This window comes from Indicator indicator, chromosome 3 (genome assembly GCF_027791375.1).
Source record: "Indicator indicator isolate 239-I01 chromosome 3, UM_Iind_1.1, whole genome shotgun sequence".
In the NCBI taxonomy this organism is placed as follows: domain Eukaryota; kingdom Metazoa; phylum Chordata; class Aves; order Piciformes; family Indicatoridae; genus Indicator; species Indicator indicator.
Window position 1 is genome coordinate 10,938,721 of NC_072012.1, and position 23,341 is coordinate 10,962,061.

General features: G+C 48.7%; 2 protein-coding genes across 2 annotated transcripts; one reads left to right on the plus strand and one right to left on the minus strand.

Moving 5' to 3' along the window:
* LOC128980956 (carboxypeptidase A1-like) lies at positions 1–4,836 on the plus strand. Its single transcript, XM_054399572.1, has 11 exons — positions 1–128; positions 324–405; positions 876–1,010; positions 1,091–1,192; positions 1,287–1,388; positions 1,502–1,603; positions 1,746–1,856; positions 2,099–2,189; positions 2,561–2,760; positions 3,027–3,111; positions 4,649–4,836. Exons 1-11 carry the CDS (start codon positions 1–3, stop codon positions 4,834–4,836), a joined length of 1,326 nt encoding a protein of 441 aa, XP_054255547.1.
* Positions 4,837–6,302: 1,466 nt separating this feature from the next.
* Positions 6,303–22,756, minus strand: CEP41 (centrosomal protein 41). The gene is made up of 11 exons (XM_054399497.1): positions 22,724–22,756; positions 22,131–22,198; positions 19,952–19,995; positions 14,536–14,597; positions 13,108–13,177; positions 12,516–12,657; positions 10,591–10,745; positions 9,726–9,793; positions 8,212–8,326; positions 7,819–8,034; positions 6,303–6,442 (listed from the first exon to the last, which is right to left on the minus strand). The coding sequence occupies exons 1-11, from the start codon at positions 22,754–22,756 to the stop codon at positions 6,303–6,305; spliced, it is 1,113 nt and encodes a 370-aa protein (XP_054255472.1).
* Between the last annotated feature and the right edge of the window lie 585 nt (positions 22,757–23,341).

The following is a 23,341-nucleotide window of genomic DNA, read 5'->3' on the forward strand; positions in this document are numbered from 1 at the left end:
ATGGGATTTAAGAGGCCCCTGGGCACTGTGGGGACACAGGACAGACCCTTTTGGTGGACGATGATGAGGTCCCTTGTGCTGCTGGCTGCCCTGGTGGCAGCAGTTGCTGGCACCGAGACCTTTGTTGGGTAGGGGTCTGGCTGGTGAGGGACGGCTGGGACGGGGATGGTAGCACCAGTCTGGGCCAAAGGAGTGACCCAAGGGGGCATAGACACCCCTGAGAAGAGGCTCAGTGGTGGGGGGATGGGTGGGCTGGGGGTTAGGGTGGACCTGCAGGGGTTGGAGCTTGGCCCCACATCCCTCAGCAGCCTCTGACCCCACAGGCAGCAGGTGCTGCGCATCATCCCCACCAACGAGGAGGAGCTGCAGAAGGTACAGGAGCTGCAGAACCTGGAGGAGCTGCAGGTAAGTGTGAAAGACTGGGCTGGAGAAGGCTGATGGGACTGGAGAGGCAGATGGATGTGGGACAGTGGGGCTGGAGAAGGCTGATGGGACTGGAGAGGCAGATGGATGTGGGACAGTGGGGCTGGAGAAGGCTGATGGGACTGGAGAGGCAGATGGATGTGGGACAGTGGGGCTGGAGAAGGCTGATGGGACTGGAGAGGCAGATGGATGTGGGACAGTGGGGCTGGAGAAGGCTGATGGGACTGGAGAGGCAGATGGATGTGGGACAGTGGGGCTGGAGAAGCCTGATGGGACTGGAGAGGCAGATGGATGTGGGACAGTGGGGCTGGAGAAGCCTGATGGGACTGGAAAGAGGTTGGATGGAGGAAGGTGGGCACCAGGTGGTTAAAAGCAAGGCGAAGGCTGGTGCAGAGAGGACAGCCAAGGTGGGATGTGACCTCCCTCCCCCCTCTCACTTTCTGCCCCTCCAGCTGGATTTCTGGCTGGAACCCCGTGGCCCTGGGTACCCGATCGATGTCCGCGTGCCCTTCCCCAGCCTGCAGCCCCTCAAAGCCCATCTGGAGGCCAACGACATCTCCTACTCCATCATGATTGAGGACGTGCAGGTCAGTGGTGGGGAGGTGGCTGACATGCAGGGGCTCAGTGTGCTGAGGGATGAGGTCTCATCCTGCTCCATGTCCCCCAGGCACTGGTGGACCACGAGCAGATGGAGATGCGTCGCAGCCGCCGTGGGATGCCCGTGTCCACCAGCACCTTTGACTACTCTGCCTACCATACCCTGGATGAGGTGAGAACATGCAAGACTTGGGGCATTTGCTGGGGGAGGGAATTCCACCCTGGAATTGCTCCTGCAACCTCCTTCCTCCGTCCTTCTGCCCCAGATCTACGCCTTCATGGACCTGCTGGTGGCTGAAAATCCCAACCTGGTCAGCAAGCTTGAGATTGGGAGGTCAACGGAGGACCGTCCCCTCTACGTGCTCAAGGTGAGGCTTTGGGTTTCATGGGGGTGACCAGAGTGGGGAGCAGAGCCAGCAGGTGACCAGAGCGGGGAGCAGAGCCAGGGACAAAGCCAACCTCACCCTCTCTGCTCTTGCAGTTCAGCAAGGGGGGTACGAACCGCCCGGCCATCTGGATCGACACTGGCATCCACTCCCGTGAGTGGGTGACACAGGCCAGCGGTGTCTGGTTTGCCAAGAAGGTAGGAGCACCTCCTGGACATGGCTTATGTCCCCAAAAGGCCACAGAGTCCTGCAGCCACCGGGGATAGCTGGTGGCTGAAAGCCACTGAGGGGATGGTGCTCCAGCAGCACCCTGGAGCATCAAACTGCCATCTTCTCTAGATTGTTCTGGATCACGAGAATGATGAAGGCCTGGCCTCCATCCTCAACACCATGGACATCTTCCTGGAGATTGTCACCAACCCAGACGGTTTTGCCTTCACACATACCAAGGTACCACCCTCCTATTCCAGGCCTGAGACCCTACAGCCATGCTGGCTGGGGCTGGGGAGCAGAACTTGGAGTGCTGCACATGGAAGCCCCTGAAAGGTCAAAGCCTCCTGGCCCATCTTTCCATGGGATGGCAAGGAGACCACCATGACCTGCTAGTCCCCCGAGATGACAACTCCTCTCCTCACTCAAGGCTGGTGGAGCTCCAGCCCTGAGCACCAGCTGAGAGGGTTCTGCCTTTCCAGAACCGCATGTGGCGCAAGACCAGGTCCAAGGACTCAGGCTCCATCTGTGTCGGTGTGGACCCCAACCGCAACTGGGACGCAGGTTTTGGAGGTCAGAGCTCTCCCACCTATCCTGCTGGGGGGTTTCCACCCTCCAGGAGATTTCTGGATCAGAAAGATCCATGGATATGCCCCAGGGAAGGAATGGGATTTGCTCTCCATGGCAGAAACAGGTGGTTGGGCTCCACCAGGGCTTTCATGTCCCCTAGTGACCAGCGTGGTGCAGATCACAGATGAAAGCCATTATACAAACCTCTAGGAGGAACCTTCAGAGCATTCTCTGCTGCCTACTAAGCAGCTAAAGGCTGGCAAAAGCTCTTAGGCTTGCGAATGGAAAAGGCCCTTTGCCCTTGTGGCTCTCTGAGCCACCCAACTGTCACCAAAGCCACCAAGCACCCACACTGTGTTTTCACATCTCCACAGGGTCTGGAGCCAGCAGAAACCCCTGCTCAGAGACGTACCATGGACCCTATGCCAACTCGGAGCCTGAGGTGAAGGCCATTGTGGACTTTGTGAAGAGCCATGGGAACATCAAGGCTTTCATCTCCATCCACAGCTACTCCCAGCTCCTGCTCTACCCCTATGGCTACACCAATACCCCAGCTCCTGACCAGGAGGAACTGGTAGGGCTGATGTGGAGGTTTGAAGGGGGGTGGGATGATGTAGGGCTGCTCTCCTCTGCCAAGGAGGAAGAACCTCCATCGTGCACTGCAAAGCTGACATTGGCAAGGAGGGAAGAAGCCCTGGTTTCTCTGCTTGTCCAGACCAAAGGCTTTGAGCTCTGGAATCCTTCTAGCCCAGGGCATTAGCAAAGTCGCTCTCCTGCAGGTTGTATCTCCCAGGCTTTGCCCTTCTCTCGCTTATGTTTCTCCCTCCTGTGTATTCCCAGCATGAGGTCTCCAAGAAGGCAGTGGCAGCTCTCTCCTCTCTGTATGGCACCAAGTACAAGTATGGCAGCATTATCACCACTATCTGTAAGTAACAGGGGGCAGCACTGCTTCCCCCAAAATGAACCAAAACCCCACAATCCCAGCATGATGGTGGTTGGAAGGGACATCTGGAGTCCAGTCCAACGCCCCTGATAAAGCAGGGTCACACACAGCAGATTGCCCGGGAGGGTTTGGAATCTCTCCAGAGGAGGAGACTCCACAACCTCTCTGGCAGCCTGCTCCAGGATTCCACCACCCACACAGTAAATTCACTTGATTGAATCTCCTGGTTCCATTTGTTGCCCATTGCCCTTTGTCCTGTCACACGGCACCCCTGACAAGAGTCTGGCCCCATCCTCTTGGCCACCAGCCTTTAGTTCTTTCTGAGCACTTGGAAGATATTCTCTCAGGCTGCTCTTCTCCATGCTCAACAGCCCCAGGGCTCTCAGCCATTGCTCCTCATAGACAATGCTCCAGGCTCCTCAGCATCTTCATAGCCTACCCTGGACTCTCTCCAGCAGATCCCAGTCTCTCTTGAACTGGGGAACCCAGAACTGGACCCAGGACTCCAGATGGCCTCCCAAAGACCAGAGTGGGAAGAGAACTTCCCATGATCTGCTGGCCACACTCTGCTTCATGTCCCCCCAGAGACCACTCTTAGCCACAACGACACATTGGTCATGGGCATGGCTCATGGGCAACTTGTCCACCAGCATTCCCAGGGCCTTCCACGCAGAGCTGCCCCAGCAGGCCAACCCCTCCCCTCTACTGGTGCAGGGGCTTATTGCTTCCCACCTGCAGGACCCTACACTTACCCTGGTTGAACTTCATGAGGTAACTCTCCAGCCTGTGCAGCTCTCACTCGACAGCAGCAGATCCCTCACATGGCTTACACAAAAGGTCCCATGTCATAGCTTAGAGCGAGGCAGATGCTCTTTTACATCTTCCAAAAAGGGTAAAAGAAAAATGCTCCACACACAGGACTGGAGAATTGGAAAGTGTAAAGGCAAAGGTTATTCCTAACTACATACAACAGTACAGAAGCATTTTAAATACACAAAATCCATAGCACCTCTCAGCCACAGTTCTCAAACAAAACCTCCTCAGGCCAAAGCTTCACACAAACCTCCCTCTAACCAAAGCCAACAAACCCAGGCCTTCATGCCTGCACCCACCCCCAGCCCATGCCTCGCTACCCTCCACACTACACCATTGTGACATGTGCAGCTAAAATTGGGCTTGGCAGCTCCAGGCCCCAGTTAGGCTGCTCCTGGCCTGAGTGGTAGCATTGCCAAGGCTGCCATTAGGCCTGCAAGAGAGAACAGCTTTTGTGTCCTTCTGGGGAGGGGAGAGGGAGGGGGAAAAAAGGGAAGAAAACTGACTCTGCAGCTAGTTTTATAGGGATGCAGGATGCACGGGAATGAAATACACTCCCTGGTCCACCTCCTAGGCACTCTGAACGTCCTGGAGGTTTGCAACTTTGTGGTTTCTTAAAGCACCTCACTTCAAAACCATCACAGTCCCATTACACACCCATATGACACAGAGGGATCAACATTTCACACCCCTCCTGTTGTTCCAGATGAAGCCAGTGGAGCAACCACTGACTGGACCTACAACCAGGGCATTAAGTACTCCTTCACCTTCGAGCTGAGGGACACAGGGCACTACGGCTTCCTCCTCCCCGCTGAGCAGATCATCCCAACTGCTGAGGAGACTTGGTTGGCTCTGAAGGTCATCATGCAGCACACACTGGATCACCTCTACTGACCAGGATGCTGGAGTCCCAGAGCAGGCTGCCCAGAGAGTTTGTAGAGTCTCCTTCTTGGGAGAGATTCCAACCCCACCTGGCCATTGTGATCCTGGGCAAGCTGTTGTTCTGAAGCTCCAGTGACCAGCAGCCTGCTCTGGCAGGTCAGAAAAGAAGGAAACAATCACAGAATAGTAGGGGTTGGAAGGGACCTCTGGTGATCGAGTTCAACCCCCCTGCCAAGGCAGGTTCACCTAGAGAAGGTCACACAGGAACACATCCAGGTGGGTTTTGACTGTCTACAGAGATGGAGACTCCACCACCTCTCTGGGCTGCCTGCTCCAGGGCTCCCATCTTTGAATTAAAGGAGTTCCTCCTCATGCTTATATGTAGCTTCTTATGTTCAATCTGTGTCCACTGCCCCTTGTCCTGTCACTGGGCACTACTGAAGAGACTGGTTCCATCCTCCTTTAAGTACTTAGAAGCATTTATGAGATCCCACCTCATTCTTCTCTTCTCCAGACTGAAAAACCCAAATCCTTTCAGTCTTTCTTCATAAGAGAGGTGTTCAGCATCTTTGTAGCTCTCTGCTGCACCCTCCCCAGGGGTACACTGGTTCACAGTGGAATTCTGGAGACACTGCCTTCTCCCCAAGAAGAGGAGCACCAGCAGGTGATTTTTGCAGGGAGACATGGGGGATAAAAACCCTTCTCAGCACATGTGGAGGCCTTACTCCCTTATTTAGGACAAAGCCCACCATGTAGCAGCTCTCTGTAACCACAGCAAGGGATGAAGCAGAAGCAGCAGCGAGAAACCAAACCTTCTAGACACTGAAGAGAAGGCAAACAGTTATTTCTCCTCCAGCTCACAAACATTGTCTCACAAGCTGGCCAGGAGTAAACACAGCTGTCAGTTTGTGGTGCCACAGTGGACCTTATCTCCAAAAACATCTTTATTACAAATACTTCCCCTCATTAACATAAATTAATAAAAAAACACCAAACAAACAAAAACCCCAGCCCCACAAAGTTATGGAATCTTCTCTCCAGTATTTTGGCAAGTTGCTGATTTGTCTGCTACAAAACACCAAGATTTTTGCTCCCAGATGATTCTGGCCCCATTTTTACCTTTGTGTGTCTTCTCCTGCTCATGGTGTGTGGTTTAGGACACAACACAGGAGTATGTTACAGACAAAACTGTCTGAACTAGAAGCTTCACAGTTTCTACTGGTCACAGGCTTTACTACCAGTTTCCTCCTTCTCCTATAAAATGAGGTTGTCCTGAGGTTGCCCCTCAAGGTCAGCCTTGCCAGAGAGAGACCACTCCTGGTTCTATGGAACAACCCCTCCAGTTCCCCCAGCCGCACCCCAGCTGCCATTTATAAACCACTGCTGCCTGTCTCTGTTGAGACCAAGAACAAACAGGCAGCACTGCTTGGAGTTCCCAGAACCTCCACGTTCATTTAGTCAGTAGAAGACACCACTGTTTATTTCCATGGCCTGTGCTGGAGGTTGCTCCTGCTGAGCGAGCGGGTGGCGAGGGATCCGGCAGAGCTGGGGAGACTGGAGCTGCTCCTCACGGTTGTCACCTTGGAATCACGGCCTGAAGAGCCACGGCTAAGCCGGCCTGGGAGAAAGAAACCCAAAGGTTAGAAGCTTGTGTGGGTGATGCAGCACAAGGAGGCCACAAAGATGGTCACAGGGCTGAAGCACCCCTGCTGCAAGGGCAGACTGAGGGAGTTTGGGTCTGTTCAGCCTGGAGAAGAGAAGGCTCCAGGGAGACCTTACAGCAACCTTCCAGTACATGAAGGGGGCTACAGGAAAGCTAGGGAGGGATGCTTGATAAGGGTCTGTGGTGACAGGACAAAGGTTTGAAACTAGAGCAGGGTGGATTTAGATTGGATATTAGGAAGTGGTGAGACACCGGAACAGGTTGCCCAGAGGAGTTGTGAACAGCTCATCCCTGGAAGTGTTTGAGACCAGGCTGGATGAGGTTTTGAACAACTTCATCTAGTGGGAGGTAGCCCTGCACATGGCAGGGGGGTTGGAACCAGATGATCCTTAAGGTCTCTTCCCCCATTCTATGATTCTATGACACTTTCAGCATTGGTGAGGCCACACCTCAAATCCTGAATTCAGTTTTGGGGCCCTCACTGCAAGAAAGACATTGAGGGATTGGAGTGTGTCAGAGAAGGGTAACAAAGCTGGTGAAGGGTCTGAAGAACATGTCTGGTGAGGAGCATCTGAGGGGACTGGGATTGTTCAGCCTGGAGAAAAGAAGGCTGAGGAGAGACCTTCTGGCTCTCTACAACTCCCTGAAAAGAGGCTGGAGCCAGGTGAAGGTTGGTGTCTTTTCCCAAGGAACAAGCGATGGGACAAGAGGAAGTGGCCTTGGGTTGTCTCAGGAGAGGTTTAAGGTAGGACACAAGGAACAATTTCTTCCCAAAAAGGGTTGTCAAGGTCTGGCCCAGGCTGCCCAGGGCAGTGGTAGAGTCTTCATCCCTGCAGGGCTTTCAAAGCTGTGTAGATGTGGTGCTGAGGGACATGGCTTAGTGGTGACTTGGCAGTGCTGGATGATCTTACAGGTCTCTTCCAACCAAACAATTCTATGGCACACAAATGATCTGTTGGCCTTCACTGGCTCTCCAGCTCTCCCTGTAAGATCAGTTCCATGAATAACTCAGAGCAGGACTCTGGGCTGTCTCTACCTAGCTGTTGAGGCCTCAGATTCTAAGGAACCTACTAATCATCAGCAAAACCAGTAAAAAGAGTGAGTAGATTTGTGTATGCCCACCCTCAGCAGGCCCGGGATTTTGCTACATAATATTTATGTCCTCTGGGATCAGCATAGTACAGGTTTGGGTGGATTTTCTGAGTCAGGCTGGAGGAAAAAGCCTTCTCCCTCTCCTAGAAATGTTGTAAGAGTGCAAAGAGCAAAGGAGAGAAGTGCTGTAGACTCAAGAGCTGCAGAAAGTGGCTGCAGCATTTGTCCTGGTGTCTTACTGGCAGTGTCTGAAGGCACGTGCTCCTCTTCCAGGTAGTACTTGATCTTTTGGAGATCATCTGCAGAAAACCTCCATTTATTCTCAGCACGTGTGGGTGGCACTTTGAGAGAGGGCTTTCTGCGGGCAGAGCCAGTGGGAGTTGTCACCTGACAGGACACAGGGAGTGAGCCGGTGATGAGACCTTCAGGAATCTTCTGTGCAAGCACCTTCAGGCCTGCAGGGAGAGATCACATGTGATCAGTGACCAACAGCTAAGATGGAGTCACTGATGTCACCAGTCACAAATAAAACAGAGCTGAATATCCAGCTCTTTCCAACCACCAGCTCACACAAGCCTTGCTCTTGACCCACCCATTCGAGATCTCAGGAAGCCCTGCCCATCCTCACTTACCTCCAGACAACATGAACAAGTTCTCAAAGCCCCTCTCACACATGGTTGTGGCAGCTTGGCTGGCCAACCTTTCATCGTTGTCATATAAAATGATAATTTTTCCATGGGCATTTTTCTGAGAGAGGAGCTCAGGATTTATTTGTCAACTTAAGTGGACTTAATGGAATCATTCAAGGTCGAGCTTGATGTGGCTCTAGAGGTGCAACCTGATCTAGTTGGGGATGTCCCTGCTTACTGTAAGGGCGTTGGAATGGATGACCTCTAGAGGTCCCTCCAACCCAAATCATTCTATGACTCTATGATTCTAGGGTTAATATCTTCTAGAAAGAAAATGAGAGTCAAGCAGGTAGGACTGGAGGCTGAGACACTCCCTAATTGATTTGTGAGCACCAGACAGGAAGATCTTTCCTTCTCTGGGGCTTTAAAGATGATATCTCAATAGCTGGAAGGACACAGGCTAGTCTCAGTGCTCACCATTTTGGAGGTTACTGAGACGAAGCTGCTTGTTGCTATCTACAACCTCCCCTCTCCCCTGCAGCAACCACAAGCTTAACAACTTGGGAAATTAAGAGCCTAACTCTAATAATCCTCTTTGCATCCTCCAGAGAAAAGCCAATTCCCATCAAAGCCCTGAGAGGAAGTAAAAAGGATCTGGTCAAGGCATTCTTCAATGAGCCCAGTGCTGCAGTAACGACAGAGGACAGGTGCTCAGGTGTGACTTTGCCTTCCAGTAGCCAAGAGGCCAAGAAATGCCAAAGTCAGAAAGCGCCCAACAGTCAAGAGAGTTTACAGCCCTGAGGAAATAGAATCTGGCATCTGGCTCCCCAGTTCAAAAGAAACCAGGAGCTACTGGAGTCTAGTGGAGGGCCATGAAGATGCTGAAGAGCCTGGAGCATCTCTGTGAGGAGGAGAGGTTGAGAGGCCTGGGGCTGTTGAGCCTGGAGAAGAGCAGCCTGAGAGGAGATCTGAGCAATGCTTAGCAAGAGCTCAAGGGTGGGGGTCAGGAGGATGTGGCCAGACTCTTGTCAGTGCTGCCCAGTGATAGAAGAAGGGGCAATGGGCACAAACTGGAACCCAGTAGGTTCCACCTGAACATTAGAAACGTCTTTGCTGTGAGGTTGGTGGAGCCCTGAAGCAGGCTGCCCACAGAGGTTGTGGAGTCTCCTTCTCTGGAGAGATTCCAACCCCCCCTGGACATTGTGATCCTGGACAACCTGCTGTGGGTGACCCTGCTTTAGCAGAGGGATTGGACTGGATGATTTCAGAGGTTCCTTCCAACCCCCAACATGCTGAAATTTTGTGATTCTATGATCTGATGGTGGCAAGTGGAGCCACAACAGGTAATCACAGCAAGCCTAAAGGACCTCCCCTCTCACCCTCTTTCGAATACCCAGATTCTGTTGGCTAGGCATTATCCTGGTCACAGTGATTTCTACAGCTCCAATTGCTTTTGGAAGTCCTCACCAATATCCCCCAATTATTTTTCCAGCCAGCACTCTGTAAGTCAAGGATACATATTCCAGAATACTATTTGTATAGGGGTTCATGGTTCTAGACAGCGTTGCAATGGGGTAGGAATGAGCTGCAGAGGAGAAAAAACAAGAGTGGAAAATCAAACAGTGGACAAACAGCATCTGGACACAACTTCTTAAGAGTTCAACAGACTCAAACCCCCACTCAATAAGGAACTAAAGCCAGCTTTGTCCCCCCCATCCCTTTCCAGGCAAGGTTTACTGGATTAGTGCTGGGAATGTTCTGTACCCAAGTGATGTCCACCTTAGGAAAAAAAATTAAGCCAGCCAGAATTCGACAAATTCTGTCTTCTCTACCCTAGTGTGGCCACAGCTGGGGTACTGAGGTCCAGTTCTAGGCTCCCCAGTTCAAGCAAGACAAGAATCTACTGGAGAGAGTCCAGTGGAGGCTGGGAATATGCTGAGGGATACAGAACATCTCTGTGAGGGAGGAATGGCTGAGAGCCCTGGGGCTGCTGAGCCTGGAGAAGAACAGCCTGAGAGGGGATCTGAGCAATGCTTAGCAAGAGCTAAAAGGGTGAGGGGCAAGAGGATGTGGCCAGACTCTTCTCAGTGGTGCCCAGTGACAGGACAATGGGTGAGGGGCACAAACTGAATCCCAGAAGTTTCCATCAGGAGCAACTGGAAAAGGCTGCCCAGAGAGGTTGTGGAATCTGCTTGTCTGGACAGCTTCCAAACCCACCCGGCCATTGTGATCCTGGGCAACCTGCTCTGGGTGCCCCTGCTTTAGCAGAGTCATTGGACTCCAGAGGCTCCTTCCAACCCCCACCCATGCTGTCATTCTGTGAAAAAGCCAAAGAGAGGCCCCAGCTGACACTGGGCTGCTGTGGGGTTCTGGCCTCCTCACCTCCAACAATGTGACATTGGTCGTACTCGTCTCGGTCTCGTACATCCAAGAGCAGGAAGGGGCAGTCAGGATAGGGCAGGTCTTTAGCCCGAGTGTCCACTTTCTTTGGAGTGTCTTCTTTTTCTATATCCATTTCACCAACACCACTTATCACACTGCAAGAGGAGGGAGATGTTATGGTCCATGCTCTCTCTGACCACTTCCATACCTCTTGAACAGGTCAGAGTGGTTTTCCATCTACCATTCCAATAGCCCAGTCACTTCCCAGTACAGCCAGACACCACACAAACATGGAGAGAACCTATTTCAGCACTTCCAGGACATCAGAAGAAACTGATTTTACTTGTATCAATATAGAAAACCAAACAGAGCACAGCCCTGGTGTGTGAACAGACCCTGCACTTCTGTATCACCTAAGTCATAGAATCATAGAATGGTTTGGGTTGGAAGGGACCTTAAATATTATCTAGTTCCAACCCCCTCTGCCTTGGTTAGAGACACCTTCCACTACACCAGGTTGCTGATGGCCTCATTCAACTTGGCCATGCACACCTACAGGGAGGGGGCACCTATGACCTCCCTGGACAACCTGTTTCAGTGTCTCACCACCCTTCCTGTAAAGAATCCAGGTGGTTTATATGACTTTGAGATGATGGAAAATAACTAAGAATCCACCAATGTTGAGATCTCAGCAAGTTGGACACTCCAAAATAACTGTCAGTTCATCTGCACACAGAGGTTTCTTGTTTCATCCCTAGACTGGATACAGGACATGAACAGAAAACTCCAGATACTCTTTGTAGTCACTGAATTGATGATTTTGATGGTGATGGCCAAGCCTGTCAGGTGTGACTCAACGCTTCTGTTAACATTTAGAATCATAGAATTGTTTCAGTGAGAAGAGACCTCTAAGATCATTGAGTACAACCTTCAACCTAGCACCACCATGGCCATTACACCATGTCCCAAAGTGCTATGTCCACAGGTTTCTTGAACACCTCCATGGGTGGTGACTCCACCACCTCCCTGGGCAGCCTGCTCCAATGCCTTGACCACTCTTTCAGTGAAGAAATTTTTCCTAATATCCAACCTGAACCTCCCCTGGCACAACTTTAGACCATTTCCTCTCATTCTATCACCTGTTACTATGGAGAAGAGACTGATCCCCACCACACCCCAACCTGCTTTCGGGGAGTTGTAGAGAGCAGTGAGGTCTCCCATTTGCTCAGGTACAGCAAGAGAAGGGCTGAGACAAAGCTTCCTCTTACAGTACCTTCTAGCACCAGTCCTCCTGGTATCTTTAACCTTGGCTAGTCAAGCAGTGGGTTTAGGAATTGGACTCTTGTTCTGAATCATGGGACAATCTGTCCAGGTCAGCAGGAAGGCTCATTTCCGAGTTAACCAGATTCTTGAACCCAAGGACCTGGGTTGAATTCCACCAAAATATTTCCCCCAAGTTGCACCATGGGAGTTTTAGGTTGGACAGGAGGAACAATTTCTTCCCCAGCAGGGTTGTCAGACAGCCCTGGAAAAGGCTTCCTGGATGAGTGGTGGAGTTCCCATCCCTGGAGGGATTGAAAAGGCATGTAGATGTGGTGCTGAGGGCCATGTTTTAGTGGTGACCTGGGTTAATGATTAATACTTGGTGATCTCAAAGGTCTTTGCCAACCAAAACAGTTCTATAATTCTATGATTTTCTTGTGAGCCATTTAGACACTCATCAAGTAGCAATTAGTATTGGGTTACAAACCAAACTCATTAAGACAGCAAAACCTGCCAAAACTCTCACTTACATCTCCAGACCTGCAAATCAGGCTGTAATGAGAAGGGCAACATAAAGCCACTTCTTGGCAATTAAAAATAAGTAGCTGGATAAGACTAATTGTCTGCTAGGAGAGGAAGAAAATGGTGTTATCATGAAGTACCTTTGCAGTGTGGACCTATGGGAGTCCCCAGTTCCTGTGTTGTTTAGGAACAGGACTGGACTAGGTGTTCCATCAGGGCTTCCTTTCCCATTTGTCCCTCCTGTGACTTCAGCATCTGCATCTGGAGAGGCAGAATCAGCATCTGGGGAGAGAACAGGGTGCAGAGAGTTAAAATGCCACAGGAAATCAATAAGTAGGTTTTAAGGGCAGTTTCTATTCTTAGAAGATAGTGTGTCTCTTAAAGACAGCCTTATCTTCATCCTCTTACAAAGGGGACTTACCCAGAGCCTCACATTTGAAATAATAAAGAACCATGGGATTTTTTTAAAGGGCTCAAGAACCCATATGAAGAATTCAATAAAGATTCAATTCTTTATGCATGATATCTACTGAGTTACTGCACAAGGCCTTTCTTACTTGCCAGCCTTTGGTTTAGGAGTGTTTCTGTGCCTGCAGGCCACAGGTTAAATTATTTTTTCCCCTCCTGATTAAAAGACTCACTGAATACTCAGCTATGTCTGTCAGGACACAGTTCATCATGATACAGCAATCTACAGCTCTTTCTCTTTGTGCTTACAATAAATCTTGTTACCTTCCAGCTTCTGGATCTCCTCATTTGTCACTTCTAGGGTTTCATCAGATAAAGAGGCAACCTGGATGACCTGCAGGAAACAAAAGCAAGCAGAGATACTGTGATATGCATGTACTGGTGTCAATGAAAGACTGCAGGGATCAGCTTTAGGAAAAACAATCCTCGAACCAAACCAACCTTTAACTCACAGGAATTTATACTGCAAGTTTTATTAATCAAAAGTTGTAGTAAAAAAAAAAAAACAAAACAAAACAGAAGACTCATCCTTAGAATGAAGAAAAGCAGATGCGTGGTGCTGGCAAATTCAAACACCAGGGTGTTTTTAGACCTCTAAGAAAGACGGGGACAAGCTTTTAGCAGGGCCTGTTGTGGACACGGGGTGATGGCTTCAAACTCTCTGGGCTAGGGAGAAGGAAGAATTTTTTACACTGAGGGTGGTGAGACCTTGGCCCCGGTTCTCCAGAGAGGTGGTAGGTGTCCCATTCCTGGAACCATTCCAGGTCAGGTTTCTTGGGGCTCTGAGCAACCTCTATTTGCAGATGTCCCTGCTGACTGCAGGGGGGTTGGATTAAATGACCTTGAAAGATCCCTTCCAACCCAAACCACTCTGTGATTCTAGATTTATGACAGGCACTGGCTGCAGCTGAGATATTTCAGAGTGTACACCAGCTTGGCTAAAAATCACACAGGTTAACTGGTTTGTGAGAGCAGACTGGAGATATTCAGGTACTGCATCAGCTCACCATACCAGTGAGAGTCATAGGACTGCTCTTAACCTGGGGGAAACTCAAGATATGAGCCTGTAGAATCCCACTCCTTCAACATCTGCAAGTTGAACCTTCCTTTTCCTTCTCTCAGAAGGCAGCTTGTCTTTTTCTAGCTTTTCCTAGTTTTCTTGAACCAACATATGAGCAACACCCAGTTCTTGATTTACTGATCAAATTTTCCATTTTTTAACATTTTTATTCATTACTTTTAACTAAAGTTAAGCAGAAGGCCTTCAAGTTAGAACCTTCCCACCTTCTGCTGTTAAACTCACAGTTAGGGAAGGGTTTGGCCCCTGCCTACTTGACACAGCTTGATGAGAGCAGATTTGAGTGCTACTTGATGTAGCCTTGTTTTAAGAAGCTTGAAAACCCTCTTAAGTTAATGGGAAAAAAAAAAAAAGGAATGAATTTCATAGTCACAAACTTCAGTTTGACAATTCAGAGCATTTGACTGCTCTGAAAAATGGTTTGATTTTATTGAGGGAAATCTGGGAGCAGGAAGAAGTTGATACAGAGGAATTAGGTATTAAGGCTATATAACTAGAGAGAAAGCTTTGGACAAAGCCAAAATGCTGACATGTTGATGAAAAACATTGATAAAATTTATAAAAAATACTGATAAAAGATAACTTTGAGAAGCCAGACAGGGATCTATACGTACCAACTGGGCAAAAGTTGTCACTTTCAGCCTTTTAAACAGCTCATCCTTTTTGTACCTGTAATCTTCAAGAAGAAAACAGAAGAGGACAATGTGAATTTTCAGTTAATTCCCAGCTTTTGTAAATACCAGGTAATGGGCTTAGCTTCCACTATTCTCCTCAAGTCTCCTCCCCAGCAAAGTAGGATTTCAGGGTGCTAAGACTGTGCTGAAGGATGGGAGCAAGAAACCTGAGGGCTTTGCGAAAAGTAATACCAGTTTTAAAGAGATTTTGTCCAGTGGAAGAAGCAGAATTAGTTGCTTTTAGATTCAAAGATGTTTTACTTTGTGTTTTCTGCTCTGGCTGGGGGAAAGAAGCAGTTTCATGAATTTATGACCTTCCCTGGTGTAATTTGAAGGCTGCTGTGGTCACAAAACCTCTTCAATCAAAGATTTAATTCACCTGAATGTTTAATTTGAGTCAGTCACAGCAGAATCAGAGCATAGGGTCATTGCATGCTTCAAATACTAAGCTAAACATGGATGTTTCAACCTTCTGATTAAAATACTCCAAGTTTTCTTGCTTTACATTCTGATTCCTACAATCTTCTGATGTCTAAAGGAATGGACAACTGACAGAAGTTGTTAAAGGCAGAAAACTGAACAGCCAATCAGCATGGACACCAGCTCAAAGCACATGTAATTGCTGTGGAGAAACTGGTCTAATTGGGTCTTAATCCTGAAGACAAAGCTTAGGTAGTAAGAAAAGCAAGTGGGATGACTGACAAAGAAGTAGAGCAGAGATTAAGAGCACTAAGTGCTGACAAGGATGGAAGCCTGATGGCATCCAGACACTTGAGATGTATAAACACAGGAGGAAGAGAGAAGCCTTCTAGTGTACAACAAAAGGGTGTATGGAGCAGGAGAGAGAAGCTGAGTATCGGTAGGAACATCTTGATATGAAATAGCCTCCCATGGGGAGTAACAAAAGCCTTGGCCTTTGGGAAATGGACAGCTAGAAAGAAGAGAGCAGAGGAGTGAAAAAAACACAAAAGAACAACCCTGAACTGTCAGGCAAAGGCAAAGATGAAGAAAATTCTTCTCATGTCAGGCTCTGCAGCTGTAACATGAATTCTGCACCCAATTCTTGAAGCCCTGCTCTAACAAATCTAAGCTCTCTCAGAAAATAAAATTACTCCTCAATTTTCTTCCTCCCTTGCCAGGCCCCACCTTTGAAGTCACAGGGTTTTATTTTTAAAACAAAATGATTGGAAAAATAAAAGTTCTTTTTCTAACATTTTCAGTAACTACTGGAGGGGTTGCTCAGCCTGGAGAAGGGAAGGCTCTAGAGAGACCTTTTGGTGGCTTTTCATAGAATCCTAGAATGGGTTGGGTTGGAGAGAACCTTAAAGTTCATCTAGTTCTAACCCCCCTGCCATGAGCAGGAACGCTTCCTACTAGACCAGGTTGTCCAAGGCTTCTTCCAACCTGGCCTTGAACACTGCCAGGCTTGGAGCCTTCACAACTTTTCTGGGCAACCTGTTCCAGTGCCTCACCACCCTCATGAGGAAAAATTTCTTTCAGTACTTAAAGGGGCCAATAAGAGAGGTGTGGACAAACTTTCAGCAGGGCCTGTTGTGACAGGACAAGGGGTGGTAAGTTTGAACGAAGAGAGGTAGATCTAAGACTAGAAGGAAGACATTTTTACAGTGAGAATGGTGAGACCCTGGCCCAGGTTGCCCAGAGAGGTGGTAGATGCCCCATCCCTGGAACCATCCCAGATCAGGTTGTTTGGAGCTCTGAGCAACTTGCTGCTGTTGCAGATGTCCCTACTCACTGCAGGGTGGGGGTTGGACCAGATGACCTTGAAAGGTCCCTTCCAACCCAACCCATTCTGTGATTCTATGATTCTATATTCCAAACCAGTCTCTCTCCAGCTGTTCAGCTAAGAGGGTTCACAACAGAGAACAGGACCTTTAGCAAATCCAGCCAGTTAAGCAATTCTAAATCCTCTAAAACCATCTGCTGAACATTCCATTAGCTCCAGGAAGGAAAAGACAGGGGAGAAGGGGGAAGGGCTTCAATCCCTAGTCCTGTAACCACCACATTAAAAAAAAAAAAAATCCCACTACATTAGCTGATGGCAACTCTGATGTGTCTTAGGGAAAGAGCCACATACTGTAGCTTGAGATCCTTTCCAAAATATGCACTGACCATGTGCTTCCCAACAGACTTTCTGCTCAGACAAGATTCTCCCCATGGTACCAGGACAGACCCAAGAGAAATTGTGATTTTTCACCTCTTTTTATTCCCATCCCTTCCCTCTTCCTGAGGGGGTAGATGAATCAATATTCAGCATTCAGAGCAAGCAGAGCTCCCAAATTCAACACCTTACCCTACATAATTTTTCATTAGGCTGCAAAGCATCTCCTTGCTGCTCAACAACTTGTCTTAGAAAGAAGGAACCCCCCTCCCCAAAATACCCCAGTGTGCATCTCAAACCATGAGTCTGGAGTATAATCTGTGCATAAATCAGATTTCAGCACATCCATTAACTTAAAAATGACCCTCATGGTTCATGCAAACCCAGCTGGCTTCAAGCCTCAAGCTCAGGTTGATAAAGCTTCCCTTCAACTCAAAACCAACAGCAATAATTATCGTTATACAGCCCATTTTATCAGCCTGACACAAACCCCATGTATAGCCTGTACCCGACTGATTGAAAGCCCTCAGCCACAGACAAAAAGAGAATTTAGGCATGTAAAAAAAAAGAAACAGAAATAAAACTTAATTTAGAAGGAAAACCACAAGCAGCAAAGCTTATGGAGTGCTGGATGTACATAAACACTGAGAAAGCAGAACTTTGTCACAGTGTTCATACTGCTGGGTGGTTTCTTCCCACTTCAAGCAAAGACTATTTATCCCAGAACAAACCTTTATGACCTAGAATTCGCCTTTACCACCCAAAATTATTTCTATAAACAACAAAAACCAACCCAAAACTTGATATTACAAAGCCCAACTTGGAGCTGACCAATCTGAATGCCTGCAGGAGACTCCTAGCAGTTACCAGAAACCTCAGAAGTTCTGCTTGCAGCTATGAAAACATCACAACCTACCTGGTCCTGTCCTGGAAGGTCCATTAGGATTTTCAGACATTTTTTGCTTCAGGGAACTGGTCTGAAAATGGAATTATTGTGGATTCAAGAAGGTGCTCCTCAGGGCTTCAAGAATGAGTGAAGCAAGACCAGAGAAAATGAAGAGACTTGGTGTCTCTCCTCAAATCAAGCCTCCAAAGGATAAATGATTGTGGTTGCAGCTCTCTTATCATTTTATATTCCATAGCAGTATTGGGTCCCACCCTCTCACCTTACACAAGAGACAGAGAGTTGCCTGTGCTGGGTATTTAAAGTGGTGTCCAAATGGTGTCATCTATCCATGAGAAATCAAGGGGGAGAAGTTTCAGAACTGCCTGGAAACACAAGGTGTCTATTCAGCCCAAAGAGAATGAGAAAGCTTCAATTGAGCCCCAGAACCACAATTAAACAAAAGAAATTCTACAGGGCACAAAATCAGATTCACAGCAGAGATTGGAAACCAACTAGACCCACTCAAGATTTTCAGCCCAGATAACAGTGTTTAGCACCAAAATCCCACTCAGTGAATGAAAGGATTTTGGAAAGCAAGGCCAATTCTCTGTGATTTTCCCCAAAGATTCGTGGCGTTGAAATAAAACAGCAAATAAAGTAGCAACAAAGGGCAATTTTTTTGCACAAAGCTGAGCAGAAATACGTTCATGTGACAGATGAGTGACCTCCCCTTATCATCCTGAAGGCTGCCACTGCAGAAAGTGGGGCTAAGAACTGAAATTGGACATTCACAATCTTAATTAATCCTCATTAATGGGGACAATCTTTCTTTCAGGTCAGTAAGCACAGCTTTGGGGTTTAATAGTTTTTCTGGCTCTGTGTGTGAAAATAATTCTTAGAGTAGATGAAAACAAAGTGGGAAAACAACAGCTTTAATAGGAAGAAATTAAGAGTGAATTAAAAACCATTAAGAGTTTTGTTAGTCTCAGCAACTTCAAGTCTTCAAAACATCAGTGTTTAGGTGAAATGAAAATCATTAAGTGTTTTGTTAGGCTGAACCACCTAAGTCTTCAAATTACCAATGTTTAGGTGAAATCAATGACTTACACAGGAATCAGCTTCTCCTTTTTTCCTATTTTGGAGTATTCTGACAGAAATCTGACTACACAAAAATGTTACAAAGGGAGGAGATCTCAAGTCTTTATCTAAAAATGAAATAAAGTCTCAGAAGTATGAGTCTTTCCACGTAAGCCTAGTGCTGTTTTCTTAGTCCCCAGAACTTGGTCCTGTCTGGTTTTCATTTAGCAACAAAAATTGGACAAAGAAGGATCTGAATACACAAAGAAGAGAGTGGCCAGCAGGTTGAGGGAGATTTTCCTCCCCCTCAATTCAACTCCCCCTGGGTCCAGTTCTGGGCTCCTCAATTCAAGAGACTGGGAACTACTGGAAGGAGTCCAGAGGAGACTACAAAGATGCAGAAAGGCCTGAGGCATCCCTGTGAGGAGGAAAGGCTGAGAGCCCTGGGGCTGTTGAGGCTACAGAAGACCTGCCTGAGAAGGGATCTGAGCAATGCTCAGCAAGAGCTAAAGGGTGGGGGGGCAAAAGTCTGGATGCTTGTCAGTGGTGCCCAGTGACAGGATAAGGGGAAGTGGGCACCAACTGGAACACAGGAAGTTCAATCAGGAGAAACATTTTTGCTGTGAGGGTATGGAGCCCCAGAGCAGGCTCCCCAAAGAGGTTGTGGAGTCTCCTCCTCTGGAGAGATTCTAAAGCCACCTGGCCATTGTGATCTCGGGCAGCCTGCTGTGGGTGACCCTGCTGAATCCCATGGTGGGATTCTGTGAAACAGTCCTAAAGCTGTCTGCCTGGTTTATAAGTTAAATCTGTAAAGCACTGCAAGAGACAGAAATAAGGAGCAGGATAAAGTGGAAGGTGCTGAGCAAAGACTCAAGGGAGAAGCATCTTTGTATCCTATTGCAACATGTTTCTGCTGTTTGTTCCTGGCAACGGCTGTAGGAATCAGAGTGGAGACTTCCAAGCAGTTTGAGAACTTGGGATTCAACCCAGCAACTTGAGGCTGCTTCAGTTTTGAACAAAAGATCTTTACTATGAGGGTGGTGAGACACTGGAACAGGTTACCCAGAGAAGTTGCTGAGACCTCATCCCTGGAAGTATTTAAGACCAAGCTAGATGAGGCTTTGAGCCTTATGAGGTCTAGTGGGAGGTGTTCTTGCCCATGGCAGGGGGGTTGGAACTAAATGATCTTTAAGATCCCTTCCAACTCAAGCCATTCTGTGATTCTATGAACTGACCCACCGTGAATTGCATTCTGCTGCTCTCCAGATACTCACTTCTTTTGATCTCTTCCAACTTCTCAGTGTATTTTGTTAAACTGCTCCCTACAATTAAAAACAAACAAAAAATAAATCAAATGGGTCATAGCAATTACCTTTTTTTTTTTTAATTAGTGATTTTTTTCAGCACTATTAAGGCTTCAATTTTTTTTCTAAAGATCATGGTAGGATTGCAACTAGATGGTCTTTAAAGTCTCTTCCAACCCAAACCATTCCATGATTCTATGATAAGACCATGATAATAAACATTTGTTGTAGATTCTCTTTCACCAAGGCAGCCATAAATCAAAAGTACCCCAATATTTCTCTTCACATTCTTTTTCCTGCAAGGGCCAAGTCAGCCAAAGGATCCTGGCTATCAGCTGCCTCTGGAAATGAGCAGTGTTCCACACCTTAAAGCCTCTATACTACATAGACGAAGTGACTGCAAGTGTTCAAGACCAGGAGGAGCTCAAATCTTCTACATGCACCTCCAGTGCTGTCTGAGTTGCTGTTCTGAACACACATACACACACTGTTTATTTTACAGGGTTTCCAGTAAAGGGTGCAAAAGTGACCACATTCTGCTAGTCAAAAAGAAGTCATTCCAAAAAAAAGCAGCCTCATATTGTCCTCCCCATTGACAAATTCCACCCCAAGCCCTCTCTACTCAAAAGCATTGGTTGTTGTATAGAGGAGGGAGCTGGAGGGGTTTAAAAGCTGTGTAGATGTGGTGCTGAGGGCCATGGTTTAGTGGTAACTTGGTAGTGATGGGTTAATGGTTGGACTTGATGAGCTTAAAGGTCTTTTCCAAAATAAACAATTCTATGATTTGGAAACCAAAGTCATCACCTTCAGAATGTCACTTAGCAAATCACAGGTATCTCTCCTATCTCTCCAAGGGAATTAAAATCAGGAGCTTGGGATTCAAATCCTGTCTCTGACACTGCTTCACTGACAGCTGTGGCCACACTGACCCTTCCCCAGTGTTTTTGTGTGGGTTAGTATTGGGATTGCTGCTGTTTAATGTCTTTGTTGGTGACAGGGACAATGGGATTGACTGCATCCTCAGCAAGTTTGCCAACACCACCATGTTGAGTGGTGCCATTGATGCATCTGAGCGATGAGAGGCCTTCCAGGGGTACCTGGACAAGCAGGCTTCTGTAAACCTCATGAAGTTCAACAAGGCCAAGTGCAAGGTCCTGCACATGGGTCAAGGCAATCCATGGTATAAATCCAGATGGGGTTGAAGGACTGGAGAGCAGCCCTGTGGAGAAGGACTTGGGGGTGCTGGTGGGTGAAAAGCTGGACATGAGCCAGCACTGTGTGCTCCCAGCCCAGAGCCAACCTGCCCAGGACTGATCCCCAGTAGCATGGGCAGCAGGTGGAGGGAGTGGATTCTGCCCCTCTGCTGTGCTCTGCTGAGACCCCACCTGCAGTGCTGGGGCCAGCTCTGGAGTCCTCAGTACAAGAGAGATAGGGACCTATTGGAGCGGGGCCAGAGGAGGCCACAGCAATGATGGGAGGGCTAGAAGCCCTCTGCTGTGAGACCAGGCTGAGAGAGAGTTGCAGTTGTTCAGGCTGCAGAAGGCTCCAGAGACCTTCTGGTGACCTGTTCAGGACTTAAAAGGGCCACAATCAAATCTATGGACAGAGTTTAGAGCAGGGCCTGTTGTGACAAGGAAAAGAAGTGATGGTTTGAAGCTAAAAGAGGAAGATTTAGACTCAGGAGAAGGAAGAATTTTTTTACACTGAGGGTGGGTAAACCCTATCCCAGCTTGCCCAGAGACATGGCAGATGCCCCATCCCTGGAAGCATTCCTCATCAGGTTGTCTGGGGCTCTAAGCAACCTGCTCTAGTTGTAGATGTCCCTACTGACTGCAGGGGAGTTGGACCAAGTGAGCTTTAACAGTCCCTTCCAACCCAAATCATTCTATGATACTATAGTCAAGTGTTACTGGATACACTTCAACCACTTTAAGAACACATAATCTTTCATATAATTATCTTGATTTACATTCTTGTTAAGATATTGTTAAGCCTAACATCCTCAGAAGAGACAGACTATAATCACAACACGAGTTCTGACATTGCTGCATAGGTAAAACACATCAGGACCGAGGCAGTTAAGACATTCAGTACATTTTTCTGTCCTTCTACATCCATGGTTGGGGGTCTTATCCCACAATATTTTCACTTACCAGTATCAAGGCGGGTTTTTATATGTTGGTATCTGGGATTCTGAGGAATTCGCCTGGTTAAATACTGGTTGAAAAAGGAAGAGATGACAGGAAGTCACTATACAGCCATAAATTTGTTTAAAAGGAAAAAAAAAAAAAAGAGCTCTATGAGATAACAGAACAGTGTGACCACAGCCATCCTCTCAGACGTCCTCTGCTCTCAGGCAGAAGGACAAAGCTCTAAATCTCCAACTCGGTATTAAATCCCTGCCAAACCGCCACTTTAAAGCCTTAAAAGGCGAATTTCTCTCCCTTCTCTCCACCCACAACACACCCGGAGCCTCAGGAAACCTCCCGTCCAACCCCGACTTCTGCCTTTGGAAGCTGAACTAACCCGATGAGGCCTCCAGAACCCCTTCCAATCCTCTGGGCATCCCAACGTGTCCGTTCCCCACATCCCACAGGGACACCGCGGCCGCTGAGGACCCTGTGCCCCTAGGCCACCCCTCCCGGGAAAGCAGACCGCCGTCACTCCCCGGCCCGGAGTCCCCCCAGCTCCCCAACAGGCCGAGAAGAGGGTGGCGGCGAAGAAAAGGGCCCCCCAGCCCACCTCTGGGTTCCCAACACTTCTCCTGCTCGACATCTTCCCTGAACAGCCGTAACAACCTCACCACCTCTCCCCCCGCTCCCGCCTCCCCACCCGCCTTGAGACTTCTGCTAGCCCACCCCGCAACTACTCCCGCTCTGATTGGCCGCACATCGCGCCCGCAGCCAATCACACGCCCGTTTAGGGAGCGCGAGCAGCTGACTGCGCTTAGCAGTCGCCGGGCAACGGTGAAGCGGGGAGGGAGCAGGCGGGGAGGTAAATAGCCGCGCGGCAAGGGGGCGTGGTGGTGGGGACAGCGCACGCGCGGACGTGGGGGATAGCCGCGCCCCCGGAAGCACCATGGCGGCACGAGGCTGGAGCGCCTGAGGAGCAGGTGAGGCGCGTGCGCGCGCGCCTGCGGCGTCCTGGCGCCGGGCACGGAGGCTACGCCCGCCGGCTCGAGAGGGGGGCGCGCAGCAGGGCAGCAGGCGGGGCTGGCTGGGAGAGAGGCTTGGCACGCGGAGGGGCGTCTCAGTGGGGCGTGGCCTTGATATGATGGGCAGGCGTGCTGGGGGGCGGGGCTTCCCTCACCGCCAGGCTGGGGCTATGCCCCTCTCAGACCCTCTGTGGAGCTCATGTTCC

What these genes read in the sequence shown, in the direction of transcription:
- LOC128980956 (XM_054399572.1), top strand. Translation starts at nt 1, where the DNA reads ATGGGATTTAAGAGGCCCCTGGGCACTGTGGGGACACAGGACAGACCC. An exon ending in GTGTCTGGTTTGCCAAGAAG is followed by an intron (nt 1,604 to 1,745) that starts GTAGGAGCACCT and finishes CATCTTCTCTAG; the next exon opens with ATTGTTCTGGATCACGAGAA. An exon ending in CTCCTGACCAGGAGGAACTG is followed by an intron (nt 2,761 to 3,026) that starts GTAGGGCTGATG and finishes GTGTATTCCCAG; the next exon opens with CATGAGGTCTCCAAGAAGGC.
- CEP41 (XM_054399497.1), bottom strand. Translation starts at nt 22,756, where the DNA reads ATGTCGAGCAGGAGAAGTGTTGGGAACCCAGAG. An exon ending in GAAGTGTTGGGAACCCAGAG is followed by an intron (nt 22,199 to 22,723) that starts GTGGGCTGGGGG and finishes TTTTTCAACCAG; the next exon opens with TATTTAACCAGGCGAATTCC. An exon ending in CGTGCCTTCAGACACTGCCA is followed by an intron (nt 6,443 to 7,818) that starts GTAAGACACCAG and finishes TCTTTCTCCCAG; the next exon opens with GCCGGCTTAGCCGTGGCTCT.